We start from the raw sequence: 23146 nt of genomic DNA, 5'->3' as shown, positions 1-23146 counted from the left end.
GATCAGATGAAACAAATGACTGTATGTTTGCCACAGTTTGAGGATTAGCACTGAAACAGCCTGAATTCTGTAATAAAGGGTTTGTATTTTCTTGTTACAGTGGGGAAAATAAGTATTTGATACACTGACGATTTTGCAAGTTTTCCCACCTACAAAGAATGGAGAGGTCTGTAATTTTTATCATTGGTACACTTCACCTGTGAGAGACAGAATCTAAAAAGAAATCCAGGAAATCACATTGTATGATTTTTACATGATTAAATGCATTTTATTGCATTAAATAACTTGCAAAATCGGCAGTGTATAATACTTATTTTCCCCACTGTATATAACAGTACAGAACAATAAGGGCTCTTTAACACGTCAGTGTGTAAGGTACGTGTGGTGACAGTTTCCACACGTACTGGAAACACTGACACACGTAGACCCATTCAAATCTATGGGTCTGTGCACATCTCAGTGTTTTTCCACAGACCGTGTATCCATGTGATCCACACGTAGACATGTCCGTTTTTGGACGACGGCACGGATCCATTCAAGTCAATGGGTTCGTGTAAACACTTACTGCACACGGATGCCATCTGTGTTACACGTACCAGCGCTTGGGAATCAGTGTACAGTTAGCGCTGTTCCCAAGCACCGGGTGCTGAACGCTGCCCTCATCATAATTCCCTGCCAGTGGTGCGATCAGCACGAGCAGGGACAGTGATGAGGGTAGTAGTAGTCTGCTCCCACAGTGTAAAAATAAGAATAAAATAAAAAATCCTTATACTCACATGTCGTAAGAGTCCCCAGCTGTAATCCATGCGACCAATCAGCAGAGGAGTCGGGGAGAATGAAGCGCTGCAGCGAGCAGGCCCTGGAGCTGCGCTCAGTGAGTGATAGGACACCGCTCCTGAGCTCAGCGCAGCTCCAGAGCCGCTCACTGGAGCAGCTCATTCTCCCCGGCTCCTCTGCTGATCGGTCACATTGATTACAGCGGGGGACACTTAGGACAGGTGAGTATAAGGATTTTTTATTTTATTCTTATTTTTACACAGGGACACTGCGGGATCAGACACTACTACCCTCATCATTGTCCCTGTTGGTGCTGATCAAAGCGCCGGCAGGGAAGCATGATGAGGGCAGTGTTCAGCATCCGGTGCTTGGGAATAGCGCTAACTGTACACTGATTCTCAGGCGCCGGTACGTGTGATCCTGATGTGGCACACGGTTGCCACACGTGTGACACACTCAGACACATGGGACACGGATGTCTCCGGTACCGGGTTTTCCAGTACCGGAGATATATAGATGTGTGAAACCGGCCTTAGGTATTGTTTGAAAACAAAGGAATGGCTGATTCATGTGAAAAACTGTTAAGCCACGGCTCCACCAGCAGTATTCGGTCAGTATTTTTTCTCAGGCGTGGGACATATATGAAGAATTGGTGACTTGTTTCTATTATACCTTTTCTCTGATTGTTCCTCACCTGGTTTTGGCTCCCACTCCTGAGGAAAAACACTGACCGAATACTGATAGTGGGACTGTGGCCTTATAGTTTTGCTACATTTTATTAACGAGATCTTTAGGATGGGAATCCTATGTTTTTATTCACACTGTACACTTCATCCCCAGGAAATAAAAAAAATGCACAACCTCACCCATTCCTGGGCGAAGTAAAAATGGTACAAAAGTATGTGTAGCAGAATGATTGCTAAATTGATTGCCGTGTTATAGTATGTGCACATTGCATCTTTCTCCATCTATACTTGAATGGCTCCACTTCTAAAAACAAATGTTCAAAAGAATCCTCCTATTTATTTGCATGGTAAAACCACTTGCTGTTCATATCTTCAGGTTTTTGAGCATCTTTTAAATTCTTAGGCTTTCAGAGATGGCAAGCATTTAAAAGAAGTGAAATCTACAATCTTCAGGAAATTTCCACTAGGAAGACACTCCATCATATATAATAAAAGTGAATGGGAAGCCTAAAAAAGGCTGGGGAGTTTTTGCCCCCAAAAGAGTCTAAGGCATTCATTGCATAATGGATTCAGAAAAACCAACATATGCTCTGTCTCAATTTTTCTAGGTTTCTAATCTTAAAACTTGGAAATAACACAACTGTACATAATTAGATGATTGTATATCAGATCAGACATTATAGTGTATTTTTACATTGCATTTTACTGGTGATTGACTTCATAACTTAAAGGGAAACTGTCAGCAGGATTTCACACCCCAAAATGAGAACATATTGTAAATAAAAGAGTGCATGCATGAGCATCACATGAAGGAGTTGTACCTGACCAAGGTAAATGCATTAGCAGAACCATTATGGTAGCATGATGCAGTCAGCTTCAGTGTGACTACTCACAGGTAGTGTGGGTCTGTCATGGCGGCAACTCACATTCTTCCTCGTGGCAGGCTGTTTCGCTGAGTTTGTTTCCTCCTGCACTCCTCAGCACTGCTGCACCTGCATGTGGTATCCATCTAGCCTTAGGGGGCATTGCCGGTCTCTGCAGGAATTTAACCCTGCTGTGTCCTGCAGAGATCAAGTTCCCCAGTCTATCACGTGCCAGCCGGGCCTTTATTAGGCAGCTCCTTCCTCCACTCCTCACCTGAACGTTGGTTCCTTCCCTTTAGTCCATGTTTATGTTTGGCTCAGTATTCCGTATCCCATTACCGACCCGGCAACTTTTCCTGTCTTGCTTGACCTCTCCGCTCCTGACCTCGGTTACGTTTTCTGATCCTGTGCTGCCTGCCCGACTTCGGACCGCCTGACTACACCTTTATTTTGAATCTCGGTACCTCTTACCATGCCTCTGACCTTCTGGTCAACAGCTGCAGAGCCGGGGACTGCCTTGGAGTGGTACCTGGTGACTACCGGCGGCCAAGCCTATCCTCACCATCAGGGTCTCTAGTGAACACCCGGTAGTCACTTAATGCCCCTCCTAGGTAAACCTAGCCTGTGGTGCAGTGGGTCCACACCCACCAGTGTTACAGGGACTATTATAAGTGATTACCCTTTCAAAGGAAACAGGTACAGACCAATGTAATTCACAAGAATGCTAGTGTTGCTGAATAGCGGCAGAAACATTGACACATAAGGCTTTTTAGGTTACTGCCACTTTAAGAGACACAAACCTCTTCCTCTCAGCACCAAAATCTGTAAGATAAGTCAGATGTGTTGTGAAAGTGCACCTCCTATTAAATGGCTTCCACATGAGGCACAGAATCTTGGTGGTTTCAATACACAAGGAGGCACCATTACTAAATGTTGCGGAATTAACCAGACGCTAAACCATTGTGCGACCCAGGACTTCTCAAATAGTTTCTACAGAGGTCTTACCAGACTGATAAGGCCTGGGCCTCAGAAAACCAAGAGGATGTGTGGGCCTTACTAACTGTAGTATAACTCCATGCATCAACTAGCTTCACTCAATTTTAACTTTTTTTGCGTCCTGAATATATTAAACCAATTACAGAATGAGTAAACCCTCTACCTGCAGTCTCAGAAAGGACTGCACAGAATATGACCACTTCTAGCAAAACTACTCCCCCCCCCCCCAACCACTAGGGGGTGTCCAGGGTATGAGAAGTGCTGGTGTAATCCATCTCCGCCCCGTGTCTCCTTCACTGGGATCACATCCAGGACTTTGGCCCTGATTTGTCAAATCAATTTTGCCATAATTCTGTAGTAAATTGCTTTGAAAAGTCACAAAATGTTGGTGCAGCTCAGATTTGTGCAAAAATTTTGCGATTTTTGCCGGTTTCAAGCCAGTTTCTCCCAGCTCTGGCAAAATGGTTAAGGCTGGGAAAAGATAAAGGTGCGACAAGCTGTGTCGTTCTTTACTTTAGAAATCTTACTCCAGTTTGGGACTAGAGTAAGATTTCTGGCTTGGCGCACAGAAACGCGTGCCGCTCATCAGATGACCTGATTCATGAAGACGTGTGCACCTCTTCATGAATCAGGCGCCTCTGACTCCACCATGACCCTCATCAAGACTGGGGAGAAGATCACAGGTCTTAATGAATCGAGGCCTTTGTTACTTCACACAGTCCAGGCACTATTCTTTATAGCCCTCTGTTACCCTTCTCACATCCCACTCTCCAGGGCCTAGTTCCTCTACTCTCACCCTGTTCTCCCAAATGTACGTAGGTAACCAGTAAATCATATGTGCCAATATATGAAAACTGAATTCAGGGATATTTGGCACCAGTGCACGCCTATTTTTCTCACCAATAAAATGATAGTAGCGGTAACCAAGATTAAAGCACCACTCCAGCATTTTTTTTTACTGCTGGAGTGGTGCTTTAAACATAAGAGAAAAGGAAGGTACATCCAGCACTGGGTCCTCATAAAAAATTCTTCTTCATTGCAAATCCATAAAAACTCCAGACAAAGTAATTGCATACTCGTTTGTATGCAATGACTAAGGACGTAACTGTCTGAAACGCATATGCGATTACTCTGTCTGGCGTTTTTTATGGATTTGCAATAAAGAAGAATTTTTCATGAGGACCCAATGCTGGATGTACAGTGCTGGCCAAAAGTATTGGCACCCCTGCAATTCTGTCAGATAATACTCAGTTTTTTCCTGAAAATGATTGCAATCACAAATTCTTTGGTATTATTATCTTCATTTAATTTGTCTTCAATAAAAAAACACAAAAAGAATTGTCCTAAAGCCAAATGGGATATAATTCCACACCAAACCTAAAAAAGGGGGTGGACAAAAGTATTGGCACCCTTTGAAAAATCATGTGATGCTTCTCTAATTCGTGTAATTAACAGCACCTGTAACTTACCTGTGGCACCTAACAGGTGTTGGCAATAACTAAATCACACTTGCAGCCAGTTAACATGGATTAAAGTTGACTCGACCTCTGTCCTGTGTCCTTGTGTGTACCACATTGAGCATGGAGAAAAGAAAGAAGACCAAAGAACTGTCTGAGGACTTGAGAAACCAAATTGTGAGGAAGCATGAGCAATCTCAAGGCTACAAGTCCATCTCCAAAGACCTGAATGTTCCTGTGTCTTCCATGCGCAGTTTCATTAAGAAGTTTAAAGCCCATGGCACTGTGGCTAACCTCCCTAGATGTGGACGGAAAAGAAAAATTGACGAGAGATTTCAACGCAAGATTGTGCGGATGGTGGATAAAGAACCTCTACTAACATCCAAAAAAGTTCAGGCTGCCCTGCAGTCCGAGGGTACAACAGTGTCAACCCGTACTATCCGTCGACGTCTGAATGAAAAGGGACTGTATGGTAGGATACCCAGGAAGACCCCACTTCTTACCCTGAGACCTAAAAAAGCCAGGCTGGAGTTTGCCAAAACTTACCTGAGAAAGCCTAAAATGTTTTGGAAGAATGTTCTCTGGTCAGATGAGACAAAAGTAGAGCTTTTTGGGAAAAAGCATCAACATAGAGTGTACAGGAAAAAAAAAGAGGCATTCAAAGAAAAGAACACTGTCCCTACAGTCAAACATGGTGGAGGTTCCCTGATGTTTTGGGGTTGCTTTGCTGCCTCTGGCACTGGACTGCTTGACCGTGTGCATGGCATTATGAAGTCTGAAGACTACCAACAAATTTTGCAGCATAATGTAGGGCCCAGTGTGAGAACGCTGGGTCTCCCTCAGAGGTCATGGGTCTTCCAGGAGGACAATGACCCAAAACACACTTCCAAAAGCACTATAAAATGGTTTTAGAGAAAGCACTGGAGACTTCTAAGGTGGCCAGCAATGAGTCCAGACCTGAATCCCATAGAACACCTGTGGAGAGATCTCAAAATGGCAGTTTTGAGAAGGCACCCTTCAAATATCAGGAACCAGGAGAAATTTGCCAAAGAAGAATGGTCTACAATTCCAGCAGAGTATTGTAAGAAACTCATTGATTGTTACCGGAAGCGGTTGTTCGCAGTTATTTTGGCTAAAGGTTGTGCAACCAAGTATTAGGCTGAGGGTGCCAATACTTTTGTCCGGCCCTTTTTTGGAGTTTTGTGTGAAATGATCAATGATTTGATTTTTGCTTCATTCTCTTTTGTGTTTTTTCCTTGCAAGCAAATTAAATGAAGAGAATAATACCAAAGAATTTGTGATTGCAATCATTTTCAGGAAGAAACTGAGTATTATCTGACAGAATTGCAGGGGTGCCAATACTTTTGGCCAGCACTGTACCTTCCTTTTCTCTTCATTGTTCCTTGCTACACTACAAGCCCGACTGTGCAGAGGAGATCCTCGGTCCATGGGTGAGCTGAATACCAGGTTACCGCAAGGTTTCCTATGACTTTAAACATAAGCCCCCGGTCATATACTCACCCTCCGGCGTCTTCACCATTTTTCAGCACCGCTCCGGTCCTGCAGCGCCTTCTTGTGAACGCAGCTTATGACAGCCAGAAGTTACATCAGAAGAGCGCAATGAAAGTCTATGAGAGCCAGAACGGGGCCAGAACAAGGCTCTCATAGACTTACATTGATTAGTGACCTCCGTGCAACTCCATGAAACACTGGAGCTGCCGGCAGGTCACAAACTGCAGGAGACCAACGGGAGTGGTGGAGAAAACAGATGAAAGCGCCGGAAGGGGAGTATCAGACAGGGGGCAGGAGACTTGGATTTTAAGCACCACTCTAGCGATGAAATAAAAAAAACAAAATGCTGGAGTGGTGCTTTAAAGGCCCATTACCCTTTCTAAAAATGTGATAAACGTTACCTGCAGTCCTATGTAACACCGCAGATAACAGTGATAACTCTCTGAGTATAATTAATGTAGATATTACCTGCAGTCCTATGTGACACCAGAAATAACACTGACAGCTCTGTAAGTACAGATAAATGTAGTAGATATCACCTGCAGTCCTATGTAACAAAACAGATAACACAGTGATAACTAAATGCCGATAATGTGCTAGATATGTAACACCACAGATAACACACAGTGTTAACTCTGGGTACAGATACTGTGGAAGATGTTACCCGCAGTCCTATGTAACACCACAGATCATTGATCACAGTGATAACTCTGAGTATAAATAATGTGGATATCATCTGCAGTCCTATGTAGCGTGACATATAATATACAGTGATAGGGAGAAGTCACACGGCTGTATTACTCGCGCGAGGGTGGTATCGCATTGCTCGGACTGGCCGGCAGCTCTCCTAACCTGAGTGTGCATGTATTTCTATGCAGCTGTCACGCTCCAGTCAGGTGAGCTGCCGGCCAGTCCGAGGATTGTGATGTGATCCTCGCGCGAGTAATACAGCCGTGTGACTGCACCCATAACACGCGACTCACAGGTAACAGTCACTTTCCCTTTTCATCTGAGTTTTTTTTCCCATAAACTTGCATTAGTTGTGAAAAATCTGCAGGTAAAAAATGCTCATGTGTTTTTAGTGTTTCTATGGTGGAAACGCATCAAAAACGCATGTAATCCGCACCCGTCTGTATCAATAAAGTTTCGTTAAAGCCAAATACCAGGAAGTATCAAAAACAAAGCAGCTTTATTTAAAACATCACATACCAAGAAGAGACAAAAACCGCAGCGTCAAAAACACAATAAAAATGCAAGTAACCGAATAGGTGCAGAAAATCCGCCACATCAAAAACTCACCACAAGCTCATTGTGGGAATGTAGCCGAATAGTGCAGTCTGTGCTCCTGACTCTGCTTCTAGGCCTGTACATTCACAAAAATATAAAGGGAACCTGTCATGTGAAAAATGCTATCAACCTTCAGATATGGGCTTAATCTGCAGGTTAATAGCGCCGGCACTGAGAGCCCCGCTGCCAGGAGGAAATTACCTTTATTCTCGTTGGCAGCGTTCAGCTTCCAATCATAGAGGTGGTGTTATATACAGAGCGGCGAATGTAACCGCGTACCTGACACTGACTGGCAGCCGGCCCTAATGCTGAGCTGCTGTCAGTCCTGGGGACCGTTCATTTCCTCCTGGCAGCGGGGCTCTCAGTGCGGGCGCTGGGCAGCTTAAGGCTATATTCATCCGTTGCGTTTTTGCTGCTTTTCTTTATGAAATTTTGAAACTGCGTTTTACAGTACCAGCAAAAGCTGTGACTTTTCAGAAATCTCATGCACACACATTGTTTTTTTTCCTGAATGATTTGGAAAACTGCTGCATTTTTGCAAACCGCAGCATGTCGCTTCTTTCAGCGTTTTAAGAGTTTTTGCAGCGTTTTTTCACCCATAGAAAGCAATGAGTAGGGCAAAAACGCAGCAAAAAAAACACAGGTATCAGGTTTTGCTGCAAAAACCTGAGGAAGTTGAATAATGATTTTTTTTATTCACTAAACTTTATCAGCATGAACAAGAAACAAATGTACAGTGACAAAAACACAGCAAAAAAACTCAACAAAACCTGATTTTTGTAAGCAGCTTCTTTAGTGCCCAGAGAGTAGGTTTTGCCTGCAAAAGAAAAAATGCAGCAAAAACGCAATGTGTGAACATAGCCTAATAACACTATTAACCTACAGATTAACCCCATAGCTGAAAGTTAATAGCGTTTTTCCCCTTTAAACAATTATTTGCTGGCAGTAGACGAGACTTCACCAGCAACGCTCAGCTCTTGATGTGGAAGTGTGCAAAGCTGGAATACCCCTTTAAAAGTAAAATGTGTCTGCAGCCTAAATGAGTAACAAGAGGCTGGAGGAGGTGGGCTCCTTTCTCTATTAGCTGTGTGGGGCATGGCACGGTCCTATCCTGTATCACACATCTGAGGGTCCCTGTCTGAGGGTGGGCTCTGGAATAACGGCTGCTGTGTAACAATGATCTTCTTACCCTCAGTTATTCCAGCGCTGATTGGCTGTGCGCGGTGCCTGGCAAAGGGGCGCGGCTGCTCGGAGCAGTACGGTAGAGGCCGGGCCGGCTGCGCGCATAGCGCGGTGATTACGGCAGCTGCCGATGCCAATGATGAGTCAGAGTGTTTGGTGCTGATGTTGCTGCCATTTCATCAGCTCGGTGCGGGCAGCATCCTCCGGAGCGCAGCAGCCATCACACCGCGGCCCGGGCCCTGCATTGTCTGCTGGGCACCGCCAGCCTCGGCCATTAGTTGCTGCGTTCACATCAGCTGATATTCCGCGGCCGGTGCATGTGCTGATCCCGGCAGCCGTCACTCCGAGGTAGGTGCCGGGCTCCGCTGCATTGTCCGGTGCACCGCCCTGCAGCCGCCACCGTGCAATGTGCGCGGCCGCCGAGGTAAGCGCCGCCCCGCCAGCCCAGGCCTGTGCATAACATTCCTCGTAATCAGCGGCAAAATGGAGGCCGCCTGCCCTTCCATCACAGCCTCCCCCGCCGCCACGGCTGCGCCGATCACACACCTCCACTGATCCTCCGCTCACCTGGCTGCAGCGACCCCTGGAGGCGGAGGCCGCAGCTGCACCCGGGGAATCAGTCTGCAGAGAGGCCGGAGCTCTGCACTGCCAACTCGCAGGGGGCTGTGTCTGCTTCATACTATCCGGAGCCATAAGTCCTGCATGTGAGGACCCCCGTGCAGTCCTGCGAGGGGCTCCAGGGGCCCCGGAGTAAGAGACACAAGCACTCTGTGTGACTCTACAAGGAAGATCACAGACCTCACCTGGAGGAAGCCGCTGTCCCCCGCCAATCATGGAAGCAATCTGGTTGTACCAATTCCGTCTGATCGTGATTGGGGACTCCACGGTCGGGAAATCTTGTCTGATCCGCAGGTTCACAGAAGGCCGCTTTGCCCAGGTGTCTGACCCCACTGTGGGAGTGGATTTTTTTTCACGGCTGGTGGAAATTGAACCAGGCAAGAGAATCAAGCTGCAGATCTGGGACACGGCCGGCCAGGAGAGGTTCAGGTAAGGGGGTCATGTCAGTGGTGGTCCGCGCACTCTGAGGCTGCGTACACGGGTGGTGGGCATACTGTGTCCGGAAGTCTGGGCCCTGACAGCTCTGACCTGTCGCCTGATCTTTACACAGTCTCTTTAGTTTTGCAGGGAAACATGTTTGGTTTTTTTTCTTGCAAAACCACACAGCCAGTCCGATCGGCCCCTCAGCGGCACAGTGTGATTATTGCTTGTGAATGCAGCCTCAGGCCTTGGAACAGTACACGTATAATGGGGGCATGGCGTCCTGTTGTATTTTGCTATGCTGCCAATATAACATGTCAGATTATGGACTTAATCGCGGATATTCAGCTAGCGACGTACGGAGCACAATCTTAAGGCTAGGGCTACACTGCGACGTACGGAGCACAACCTTAAGGCTAGGGCTACACTGCGACGTACGGAGCACAACCTTAAGGCTAGGGCTACACTGCGACGTACGGAGCACAACCTTAAGGCTAGGGCTACACGGCCACGTACGGAGCACAACCTTAAGGCTAGGGCTACACGGCCACGTACGGAGCACCATCATAAGGCTAGGGCTACACGGCGACGTACAAAGCACCACCATAAGGCTAGGGCTACATGTCTTTGTCACACAACTGAATTTGCCTCAGTGTCGCTGATACTTTGTGGCGCTACATAATTTAAGGTGTCACGTTGCAATAGCTACATTACTGCAACAAAAAAGTCACAAAAAATCCAACAGAGTCTGATTGTTACTGGCTTGCTTTTTGGGGTAGTGTAAGCGTCACAATGTGACCCCATCAATTATGTAGCGCCACAATGTATCAGCGGCACCGAATGGCCAACGTCGCCATGTAGTCAGAGCCTTAGGCTGGGGTCCCACTTCAAAAATTTGCTGTATGACCCAGTACAGTTTTCTACCCAGTTCAGTACAGTGTGTGTTAGAGTGTCACAAAGGCCTCGTTCAGATGGCTGTATGGTACCCCGTCATATTTTAGATGTGACGCCAGGACCTGGTCAGATCCACTGAACAGAACATGTAGGCTCTGTAGGGCTTGTAGTGGTGGTGGTGAGAGCCAGGTGCTGCCTCCAGATTACTGGCTGTAGGTGATAAATGTATGATCATTCACTGGGGGTCAGATCCAAGAACAGGAGTCCCAAATCCCCTGTGTGAATGGAGCGGTGGTGCACATGCTTGATAACAGCTCCATACACTTCTATGAGACTTATGGTACAGCAAATAGTGTTTGTAAGGCTAAGTGCACACTATGCTTGAGAACTTGGCCAAAAATATAAACCTGGTGCTTTAATGTTACTATAGAATAGGGATGTCAAACTCCAAACACACAGAGGGCCTAAATGAAAAACTTGGACATAGCCACGGGCCAACCAGTATACAGGATAACGGGCCCCACGCAGTCCTCCACGCAGCATAACTGGCCCCACGCAGTCCTCCACGCAGCATAACGGGCCCCATGCAGTCCTCCATACAGTACTATGGCTCCATACATTATAATGGCCCCACATAGTCCTCCATACAGAATAATGGGCCCCACATAGTCATCCATACAGTATTATGGCTCCATACAGTATAATGGCCCCACATAGTCCTCCATACAGTACTATGGCTCCATACAGTATAATGGCCCCACACAGTCCTCCATACAGTATAATGGGCCCCACATAGTCCTCCATACAGTACTATGGCTCCATACAGCATGATGGGCCCCACATAGGCCGCCTCCATACAGCATAATGGGCCCCACATAGTCCTCCATACAGTATAATGGGCCCCACATAGTCCTCCATACAGAACAATGGCCCCATATATTGGTGGTGGTTCTGTTTTTTGCAGGCCAAATATAATCACCTGCGGGCCAGATTTGGCCCATGGGCTAGAGTTTGACTCGTGTGCCATAGATGGAGTCCAAAAGGGTGTTCTTTTAGCATCTGTCTGGCCGGATTGCATCTGCATACTGTTTAATTCACTGTATAGGAAAGCAAAGAAGATGGCAATTTATTATACAGAGGGTCACTGCAAAAAAAGGTAGACTTTACAATGGGTCCCTATGGTGGATGGATCTGTGAACACTGCCGGACATGCACAAACAATGTGCACTGTGCACATCTGGAGCTGTGGAGGTGAAACGCTTTGTCTAAAACCGGTGTTCAAACCGGTATATCAAAACCATCTGCAATGTTATGTCTTTGGGACTGTTCCCAGGTGTATTTCCACTGTGGACCTAATGCATTGGAAATGCTGTAGCAAAGTAAAGTAGCCATGGATAATCCACACACTACACCCTTTACATTGCAAAGCATTGACCTGCTACAACCAGTGATTGGTTGTAGCGGTTATTGTCACCTGTGACAGGACATTATCACTGCAGCCAGAAGAGACCGGTGGTGGTGACCGCATCAAAACATGAGCAGTTGGGCATCGGTGAGTGTATGTGTGTGTGTGTGTGTGTGTGTGTGTGTGTGTGTGTGTTTGTTTGTATACAGGGGTGAAATAAGTATTGAACACGTCACCAATTTGCTAAGTAAATATATTTCTAAAGGTGCCTTTGACATGAAATTCTCACCAGATGTCGGTAACAACCCATCCAATCCACACAGACAAAGAAATCAGACCATAGATGTCCATAAATTATCTGTAATAATGAGAAATGAGACAAGGAAAAAGTATTGAACACACTTACTGAAATTTATTTAATACTTCGTATAAAAGCCTTTGTTGGTGATGAAGGCTTCAAGATGCCTCCTGTATTGAGAAACTAGTCACAGGCATTGCTCAGGTGTGATTTTGGCCCATTCTTCCACACAAACACTCTTCACATCCTGAAGGTACCTTGGGCTCCTTCTATGAACTCTGAGCTTTAGTTCCTTCCATAAATTTTCTATTGGATTCAGGTCAAGTGATTGGCTGGGCCATTCTAGCAGCTTTATTTTCTTTATCTGAAACCAATAAAGTGTTCCTTGGCTGTATGTTTGGGATCATTGTCTTGCTGAAATGTCCACCCTCGTTTCATCTTCATCATCCTGGTAGAAGAATATCTCGGTACATTTGTCCATTCATCCTTCAATTATATGAAGTTTGCCAGTGCCATATGCTGAAAAACAGTCTCACACCATGGTATTCCCTCCTCCAAACTTCACTGTTGGTATGGTGTTTTTGAGGTGATATACCGTACCATTTGGCCTCTAAACATAGTGTGCATTATGGCAGCCAAAGAGTTTCTTTTTATTCTCCTCTGACCAGACTATATTCTCCCAGTATTTCACAGGCTTGTCTGAATGTTGTTGTGCATGTTTTAAACACGCTTGCACATGCTTTTTGCGCAGCAATGGAGTCTTGCTTGGTGAGCGTACATGCAGGCCATGGAGATTGAGTGCATTACTTATTGTTTTCTTTGAAATAATTGTACCTGCTGATTCCAGGTCTTTTTGTAGTTCTCCACCTGGTCTTTGCCGCTTTATGGTGAAATGATGTTCTTCCTGTTCTGGATTCTGGCCTCAACAATACTCACTGAAAGCTTCAGTAGTTTTGAAATTCTTCTGTAACCAATGTCATCAGTATGTTTTGCAACAATAAGGTTGCAAAGGTCTTGAGATGTTTCTTGTGTGGCACCTTGGTAATGAGACAACTTTTTAAAGGCCATCTGTTGAATCAGCTGATATTATTTTTCACTAAGTGGCAGGATTGCCTTCTAATTGCTGATAGATTTCAGCTGGATTCATGACTTTCCATGGCTTTTTGCACCTTTCTTTCTTCATGTGTTCAATACTTTTTTCCTGTGTCATTTCTTATTATTACACTTAACAAAATTTGTGGACATCTATGGTTTGATTTATTTGCATGTGTGGATTGGATGGGTTGTTACTGACATCTGATGAGAATTTTACATCACATTTAGAAATATAGTTACTTCGGTATTGAACACGTCACCAATTTTTTATCTCACCCACTATATATGTATGTGTCTATGTGTGTTATGTATACACTGCTCAAAAAAATAAAGGGAACACTCAAATAACACATCCTAGATCTGAATGAATGAAATATTCTCATTGAATACTTTGTTCTGTACAAAGTTGAATGTGCTGACAGCAAAATCACACAAAAATCATCAATGGAAATCAAATTTATTAACCAATGGAGGCCTGGATTTGGAGTCACCCCCAGCCACAATGAGGTCTGGCATTGTCCTGCATTAGGAGGAACCCAGGGCCAACTGCACCAGCATATGGTCTCACAAGGGGTCTGAGGATCTTATCTCGGTACCTAATGGCAGTCAGGCTACCTCTAGCGAGCACAAGGAGGGCTGTGCGGCCCTCCAAAGAAATGCCACCCCACACCATTACTGACCCACTGCTAAACCGGTCATGCTGAAGGATGTTGCAGGCAGTAGATCGCTCTCCACGGCGTCTCCAAACTCTGCCACTTCTGTCACATGTGCTCAGTGTGAACCTGCTTTCATCTGTGAAGAGCACAGGGTGCCAGTGGCGACTTTGTCAATCCTGGTGTTCTGTGGCAAATACCAAGATTCCTGCACGGTGTTGGGCTGTGAGCACAACCCCCATCTGTGGATGTCGGGCCCTCATACCACCCTCATGGAGTCGGTTTCTAACCGTTTGTGCAGGCACATGCACAGTTGTGGTCTGCTGGAGGTCATTTTGCAGGGCTCTGGCAGTGCTCCTCCTGTTCCTCCTTGCACAAAGGCAGAGGTAGCGGTCCTGCTGCTGGATTGTTGTTCTCCTACTGCCCCCTCCACGTCTCCTGGTCTACTGGCCTGTCTCCTGGTAGCGCCTCCAGCCCCTGGACACTACGCTGACAGACACAGTAATCCTTCTTGCCACAGCTCGCATTAATGTGCCATCCTGGATGAGCTGCACTACCTGAGAAACTTCTGTGGGTTGTAGAGGCCTTCTCGTGCTACCACGAGTGTGAAAGCACAACCAACATTCAAAAGTGACCAAAACATCAGCCAGAAAGCATTGGTACTGAGATGTGGTCTGTGGTCCCCACCTGCAGAAACACACTCCTTTATTGAGGGTGTCTTGATAATTGCCAATAATTTCCATCTATCGTCTATTCCATTTGCACAACAGCATGTGAAATTGATTGTCAATCAGTGTTGCTTCCTAAGTGGACAGTTTTATTTTATAGAAGTTTGATTTACTTGGAGTTATATTCTGTTGTTTAAGTGTTCCCTTTATTTTTTTGAGCAGTGTATATACGAGGGGCATTCATTAACCACTTCGCACCAGAGCCTGTTTTTGCCTTCGTGACCGAGCCAATTTTTTCAATTCTGACCACTGCCAGTTTATGAAGTAATTACCCTGGAACGCTTCAACGTATTCCCCTGATTCAGACATTGTTTTTTCGTGACATATTGTACTTCATGATAGTGGTAAAATTTCTTCGATATCACTTGCGTTTATTTGTGAAAAAATCGGAAATTTGGCGAAAATTTTGAAAATTTTGCAATTTTCAAACTTTGAATTTTCATGCCCTTAAATCAGAGAGATATGTCACACAAAATAGTTAATAAATAACATTTCCCACATGTCTACTTTACATCAGCACAATTTTGGAACCCAAATTTTTTTTTGTTAGGGAGCTATAAGGGTTAAAAGTTGACCAGCGATTTCTCATTTTTCCAACAAAATTTACAAAACCATTTTTTTAGGGACCACATCACATTTGAAGTCACTTTGAGGGGTCTTTATGACAGAAAATACCCAAAAGTGACACCATTCTAAAAACTGCACCCCTCAAGGTGCTCAAAACCACATTCAAGAACTTTATTAACCCTTCAGGTGATTCACAGGAATTTTTGGAATGTGGAAGAAAAAAATTAACATTTAACTTTTTTCACAAAAATGTTACTTTAGACCCAATTTTTTTATTTTCACAGGGGTAACATGAAAAAATGGACCCCAAATTTTTTTGTGCAATTTCTCTTGAGCGTGCTGATACCCCATATGTGAGGGAAAACCACTGTTTGGGCGCACGGCAGGGTTCGGAAGGGAAGGAGCGCCATTAGACTTTTTGAATGTAAAATTTGTCTGAATAATTAGCGGACGCCATGTTGCGTTTGGAGAGCTCCTGATGTGCCTAAACAGTGGAAACCCCCCACAAGTGCCACCATTTTGGAAACTAGACCCCTTAGGGAACTTATCTAGATGTGTGGTGAGCACCTTGCACCCCCAGCTACTTCACAGAAGTTTATAATATTGAGCCGTAAAAATAAAATTTTCACATTTTTCCCTCAAAAAATGTTTTTCATTCCCTAATTTTGTATTATCATAAGGGTAACAGGAAAAATTGCACCATGAAATTTGTTGTGCAATTTCTCCTGAACACGCCGATACCCCATATGTGGGTGAAAATCACTGCTTTGGTGTACGGCAGGGTTCGGAAGAGAAAGGAGCGCTATGTTGGCTGGGATAGGCAGCAGACACCATGTCACATTTGAAGAGTCGCTGACATGCCAAAACAGCAGAAACCTCCACAAATGACCCCATTTTGTAAACTACACCTCTCAAGGAATTCATCTAGGGAAGTAGTGAGCATTTTTTAATTTTTAAATTTATACCATTGGGCAGTGAAAAAAGCATAATTATATTTTTACCACAAAAAAATGTTTTACCCTCAGATTTTACATTTTCACACAGGGCAATGGGTAAAAATGGTGCCGAAATGTGTCACACAATTTCTTCTAAAAGTGTCAATACCCCATATGTGGCTGTATCGTACCACTTAGCCATACGGTGAGATCTGGGGGGGACGGAGTGCTATTTGACAATTGGAGAACAAATTATTGTAGAATAGGCATTTGGATTTGGGAGCACAAAATTTTCTGAATTTCTTTTGGGGGGCAAGGACCATTTTGCTTTTCCAGAGCCTTTCTGCTACCAGTAACTTGGAAGTCCCTTATATTTTTAACAGATGACGGACCTGAGTGGGGACTAGCTTTTTTTGAGGACTGAGTTGAAGCTTTTATTGGGAACATTTTACGTAACATTTATCCGGCGCTCTAGGCTGAGCACTTACATCGGGGTTTCCATCTAATTTTCCAAGTGATGTAATTCAGATGAAACCCCTGCAGGATCCATTCACTGTAATGAGGCAGCAGAGTTACTCTGGACTCCGTCTGGCCTCTGTTTAGTGGTGTCCTTTTTTTCAGAAGTGCACAAAACTGTGGCCAACCGCACTTTTATGCACGCCTAAAACAAATGACACCGTGGGATCCCAGGCTAGACGGCGTCCACAGTGGCCTATATCTGCCTCATTACAGGGAATCTACCGTCATGGGTTCTGGCTGAATCACGTATTTCAGAGATTTACACGGAAACTCTGGTGTAAGTGCTCAGCGCAGAGCACAGGATAAATGTGAGCAGAGCCTTACTGGGATCTTTGGGAGACATAATAAACAAATCAGTAGCAGGTGAAGAATATTTGTTTTATTTATTTTTTATGCCGTTCCTAGTGTGATATAACTGATTAGATTACTTTATTCTTCGGGTCGGTGCGATTACAGAGATACCAGATTTATATCGGGTTTTTATGACTGACAGCTGTCACACACTAAAATACGCTTTTTTTTGCAAAATCTAGTTTTTGCATCACCATATTTTGAGAGCTATAATTTTTCCATATTTCGGCCGATAGTCATGTGATGGCTTGTTTTTTGCGGGACGAGTTGAAATTTTTATTGGTGACATTTTTTGATCGCTTTCTATTCCGTTTTTTGGGAGGTAAAGTTAACAAAAACAAACACTTCAGGAATTGTTTTTTGAGTTTTTTTTTATGCCGTTCTGCGTGTGGTAAAAGTGATCAGGCAGCGTTATTCTTCGGGTCAGTACGTTTACAGCGATACTACACTTACTGTATTTTTTTCATGTTTTGGCGCTTTTACACAATAAAACAATTTTATAGAAAAAAAAATATTTTTTTTGCATTGCTTTATTCTGAGCGCTATAACTTTTTTATTTTTTGGCTGATGGAGCTGTATGGCGGCTTTTTTTTGCAGAACAAGATGACGTTTTCAGTGGTACCATTTTTATTTCTATTCTGCTTTTTGATTGCATTTTTTTCCACTTTTTGTTTGGCGATATGATGAAAAAGCATATTTTTTTTCTTCGTTTTTTATTTATTTTTATTACGGTGTGCACAGAAGGAGTTAATTAGTGTGACAGTTTTATAGCTCGGGTTGTTTCGGACGCGGCGATACCAAATATGTGTACTTTTTTTGGTTTTGTAATAATTTACGGATTTATTGGTTTAATATTTTATTTATTTATTTTTATTTATTTTGTGATTTTTTTTTTAATAGTTTAAAAACTTTTTTTTTACTTTTTTTTACATTTTTACTTAGTCCCTGTATGGGACATTAATTTTTATTTTTCTGATCACTGATCTCATGTAATGTAATACACATATATTACATTATATGAGATCTTCACTGACTGTTTCAGTCAGTTTCCTGTCTGGCATCAGCTACATACAGGCTGAAGTCAGACAGGAAGGACACCATATATGGCAGAGCTGGAGGCGGTCATGTGACCTCCAGCTGCCATAGCAACCCCAGGTCCTGGAAGGAAACGGAGGTCTTCGGAGGTAAGTATGACGACCCCCTCTGTTCCTGCTGTCTCCTATATGCCGTGATCACTATAGATCACAGCATATAGAAGACAGCAAAGGGTTAACATCACTGGGACCTGATCTAATCAGGTCCCGATGATGTACCCTGTCAGAGCTAACGCTCTGCACCGGAATCGCAGCGCTTGCAGGACCCTGGGGGTCCTGAGCACTGCGAGACCACCCACCGTTTTTAAACGTCGGCACTGCACAGAGCCCGGCAAGCGCCGACGTTTATCTACAGTGGGCGGTCGGGAACCGGTTAAAGATTTCCCCTGACCCACTTCCTGTGGACTTAGAGCAATTAAACTTGGCACAGTTATTAGTCCTTCTCTATGTACAGTACAGACCAAAAGTTTGGACACACATTTCTCCCATCTCTTTAACACTATAAACACTTTGCTTGTAAAAGTCGATAGGTTGCTCCAAAAGCCACGTTGTGACTTCGGAAATCAGAGTCTCATCATCTGGAAAACGCTTGCCCTTCAAAAATAACTTCATTTTTGGAAAGAGGTGGAAGTTAGATGGTGCGAGACCGGGTGAATAAGGAGGATGCGGTAGAATTTTAAAGCCACAGGAGCATGCTTCCATTTTGGCAACATGTGAGTTGTGAATTGGTGCATTGTCTTGCAGAAGGCGAACACCTTTGGTAAGCATGCCACGTCTCTTGGTTTTGATGGCCTGCTGCAATATCCGCAGCAGTGAAGCATAGTATGCCCCAGTGATCATGGTACACTTTGCTAGGAAATCCATCAATACTACTCTGTGCTGGTCCCAATACACTGTGAGCATGACCTTGCCTTCCGAGGGTTGATCGGCTCGCTTGGTCAAATGATACACAGGAACACTGTCTCTTTAAATCTTCTGTGGTTTATTAAGGGAACTGCATAAACCACGGCAAAATTAGCATTACAACATTAGAAAAACAAACACGGCCTTCCCGGCCTAGCAGGAAAAAGAAAACATAAGGTATGGCACAGTCATTGTTGCTACGGGTAACCGCCCACTTCAGGAACAAACAACCCAAGGTTTAGCTTTCCTTCACATGACAATACAGTTCCAGATCTTGTGTCTCCAGACCCACCCCACACCAAATGCTCTAAAAGGCTGGGAATTTATCCTCTGACCTCCTCCCTCTCTATAGGTAGTTAATCACCCTAGCACTAAATATCGCTGATTAACCCCTCATTCCTTCATGTGTTGGAACCTTTTTCCTATTTTTGATTACTGGAGCTAACAACCTGAGTGCTACATATCTCCCCTCCAGTACTTTGCCAGTGACTTTGTCACATATCCCCTCCCCTCTGCCCAAAGTCGTAGGTTTTGGCACCTTCAGTCACTAAACATGGAAGTCTAAACTGGGCATCTGCATTATCGTGCATCTTCCCAGGCCTGTGCCACATGAAAGACGAAGACCTGTAGCCCTGAGTTTCAACTCTTGGAACGCCATCTCTGCTTCATGAGGCCATTTGGCTATTGACGTCTTCGTGCCCTTAAGGTCGGTCAGGGGTGCGGCTATCATGGCAAAATTCGGGATACACCGCTGATAGTATCCCACCATTCCCAGATATGCCCAAAGCTGTTCCTTGGAAACCGGTTTAGGGGATACTACTTTCTCCTCTTCACAGAAAGGAAACACATCAGACTCTAGGGTTGGTGAGACTTTTTTAGGGCCAACCTGTTTCTTACCTGAGCAATCAAGGTCTCTGGCCCTCCCCCACAAATCCCAAAATGACTAGTGATGAGCGAGTATGTTCTGTTAACCCTTTCGGCGAGTATGCTCGGGTGCTCGTCGAGTATCTTCAGCGTGCTCGGGTGTTTGTTAGGCATTCTTCACATGTATTAAAGCTGTCAAACAGTTGCAAATCATGCGCACACACAGTGACTCAAACATAACACCCGAGCATGCTCGTAAATCTCGAGTAACGAGCATGCTCACTCATCACTAAAAACGACACAAAGTCGCCGCCTATGATAATTGGGTGCAACAAATCCGGGACCACACCGACCTCATGGGACTCAGTACCTTGAGCCGTTTCAATGACCACTCTGACCACTGGATAGTCTTTAGCATCCCCGTGAAAGCTGTGGACCCAACCTTCTTCCCAGGGATCAATTGGAGAGGGAATGTAGCCTTCACGAGGGTTATCACACTCCGAGTCTAGTAGTCCAGTCATTTGCAGGCCATTCACTTTGACAGGACAAGATTGGGGCCCCTTGCTGGGTGGACAGTCCACACTGCAAGCTGGATATGCGTAAAATGAACACCGGCTTTCCATTCTACAGTCCATTTGCTTGGTGGTCAGGGGACAATGGGCAGCTATATGATCTGGGCCGTGACATCTCCAGCAAATTACATTGCCCTATGAGGGCCTTGGCATGACCTCTGCCGCCACCTTGGATTTTGGACGCCCCACCCCCTTTTTTAACCTCTATTCCCCAGTATGGAATGGGTTGCCTCCCCACGGACCCGTCGAATCCCTGATACCTTTCGACCTGTCCGAGAAAGTCATCAGCGTTCCGGGGATCTCCCTGGGCAACCCAAGTCTGCATCGGACTCGGAAGGTAGTGCACGAACTGGTCCATTACAACTTCCTCTACCATCTGCACTGGAGTAGAGGACTCCGGCTGTAATCACTTTTGGACAAGATGCAGCAGATCAAACATTTGGGGACATGGGGGTTTGTCACAGTGATGTAGCGGTGGACCCGTTGTGCCCTGACAGACAATGTCACCCCCAAGCGTGTCATAATTTCTGTTTTTCATATTCTTTGGTGTCCTGTAAGGCTAAATTATAATAGTCCATTTGTGCCTCCCCCGTGAAGTATGGCGCCAGGACTTCCACGCACTGCTTTGGTGGGAGTTTCTATCGGCGACCCTTTCAAAAACTGTTAAAGAGGCCTCAATGCCATCACCGGGGTCATTTTCTGCAATGCTCTCCTGACCGCCTGACGGACAGAGAAATCATCAGTTGACTTTGGGGTCGGAGCTGCCGCTGTGCCATGAATCGCCTCTGTGAGCACATTAATCTGCTGCTTTTGTCGGCTCTGTTGCTGGTGCTGTTGCTGCTGCTGCAGCTGTTGCTTCAGCAGCTTACTTGTCTCCTGTTGTGCCAGCTGTTGCTGCTGCTCTCGATGCTGTTGCAGATGCTGCTGGTGCTGGCTTTGGACCAGGTGCTTGATCAGCTCCTCCATTTTGTCTGACCGCTGTTCCATCTTCACAGCCGCCTTCACCCAGTACATGCTGTCTGTTCACAGCTCTCACACTTGCTTCCTGGGGATCTTGCCCTCACTTTTAACACCAACTGTGGTAGATCGGCTTACTTGGTTGCACATAGACACAGAAACACAGTCTCTTTAAATCTTCTGTGGTTTATTAGGAGTGCTGCATAAACCACAGCAACGTTGGCAAAATAAACACGGCCTTCATGGCCTAGCAGGAAAAACAAAACATAACGTATGGCTCAGTTCGTGTTGCTACAGGTGTTCAGGAACAAGCAATCCAAGGTTTAGTTTTCTTTCACATGACAAAAACCGTTCCAGAGCTTGTGTCTCCAGGCCCCACACCAAATGCTCTAAAAGGCTGGGAATTTATACTCTGACCTCCTCCCTCTCTACAGTTGTGTCAGCACCCTAGCACTAAAGATGGCTGATTAACCCCTCATTCCTTTGTGCGCTGGAACCTTTTTCCTATGTTTAATTACTGGAGCTTACGATCTCAGTGCTACACATCTTCCCTCCAGTACTTTGTCACAATATACAGTGGCATGTAAAAAAAAAAAAAAAAAAAAAAAAAAAAAAAAGTTTGGGCACCCCTGGTCAAAATTACTGGTATTGTGAACAGTTACTTATACTCCTCAACATTGAAACTACAAAATCAAGGAAAAATCGTGACATTATGGAAATCACAGGATGGATAGGCATGTTGCTGATATGTGAATGATGAAAAATAAATTTCTAAACATTTCTATTTATTCAGTTTCTAGTATGAGCAACACATGCAGAAATCTCTGTACTTACACACCTTGGCTGCTATCAATGAGGTTATTAATGTTTGAAGAATTTTCTACCATGAGAATCATCAAGACCTGCTGCAGGCAGCTCTTTTGCAATTGCTGACCAATGACGTCCCAGATCTGCTCGATGGGAGACAAGTCTGGAGATGGTTCAGGCCATGGTAGCTCGTTTAGACAGGGCTGCTCACAGTAGCACAAGCAATATGAGGCCTGGCTTTGTCATGTTGAAAAACAACTCATGGTTCCACGACCATATTATTGTAACGCTGAGCTGCTAGTGGGGTCTGGCTACAGTACATTATGCCACCCCACACCATAATCCTATGTGTAGGACAAGTGTGACATTCCCTTGTGAAGGCATGTTCATGGCGTTGCCCACGTGGTCTTCTCAGATTAGAAGAATGCCGCGTAATGATTCATTTTGGACTGCAAGTGAAATTAAACCTTATATACCAAGCCTAACGGCATTTACGCAAACCATGAGAAAGTGTTTGCTTACATTGAGCTATGAGCCAGACGTTCAGCTACAGGTGATCCATCCACCTCACGGCACTGCTCTGAAAGGCTGTCATGGTGCAGTGTAAGGCTGTGTGCCCACGATGCGTTTTTAATGCGTTTCCGCAGCATTTTTGCAGCTGTGGAAACGCATTAAAAACGCATGGTAGAAGGGCAGCAATGTTACC

At 44.8% G+C, this 23146-nt stretch overlaps 1 protein-coding gene across 1 annotated transcript in view; it reads left to right on the top strand.

Moving 5' to 3' along the window:
- Positions 1-8839: 8839 nt before the first annotated feature.
- Positions 8840-23146, top strand: part of RAB39B (RAB39B, member RAS oncogene family) — a 29074-nt gene continuing 14767 nt past the window's right edge. Inside the window, exon 1 of the mRNA XM_073641102.1 lies at positions 8840-9807. Coding sequence (XP_073497203.1) covers positions 9593-9807 — 215 coding nt within the window. The 5' untranslated portion in view covers positions 8840-9592. The remainder of the gene's footprint in view (positions 9808-23146) is intronic.

This window comes from Phyllobates terribilis, unplaced genomic scaffold, assembly GCF_046119375.1.
Source record: "Phyllobates terribilis strain yellow unplaced genomic scaffold, ASM4611937v1 Scaffold_7__3_contigs__length_470593459, whole genome shotgun sequence".
NCBI classification, from domain to species: Eukaryota; Metazoa; Chordata; class Amphibia; order Anura; family Dendrobatidae; genus Phyllobates; species Phyllobates terribilis.
The sequence above is the reverse complement of the archived record's forward strand: the minus strand, read 5'-3'. Positions and strand labels throughout refer to the sequence as shown.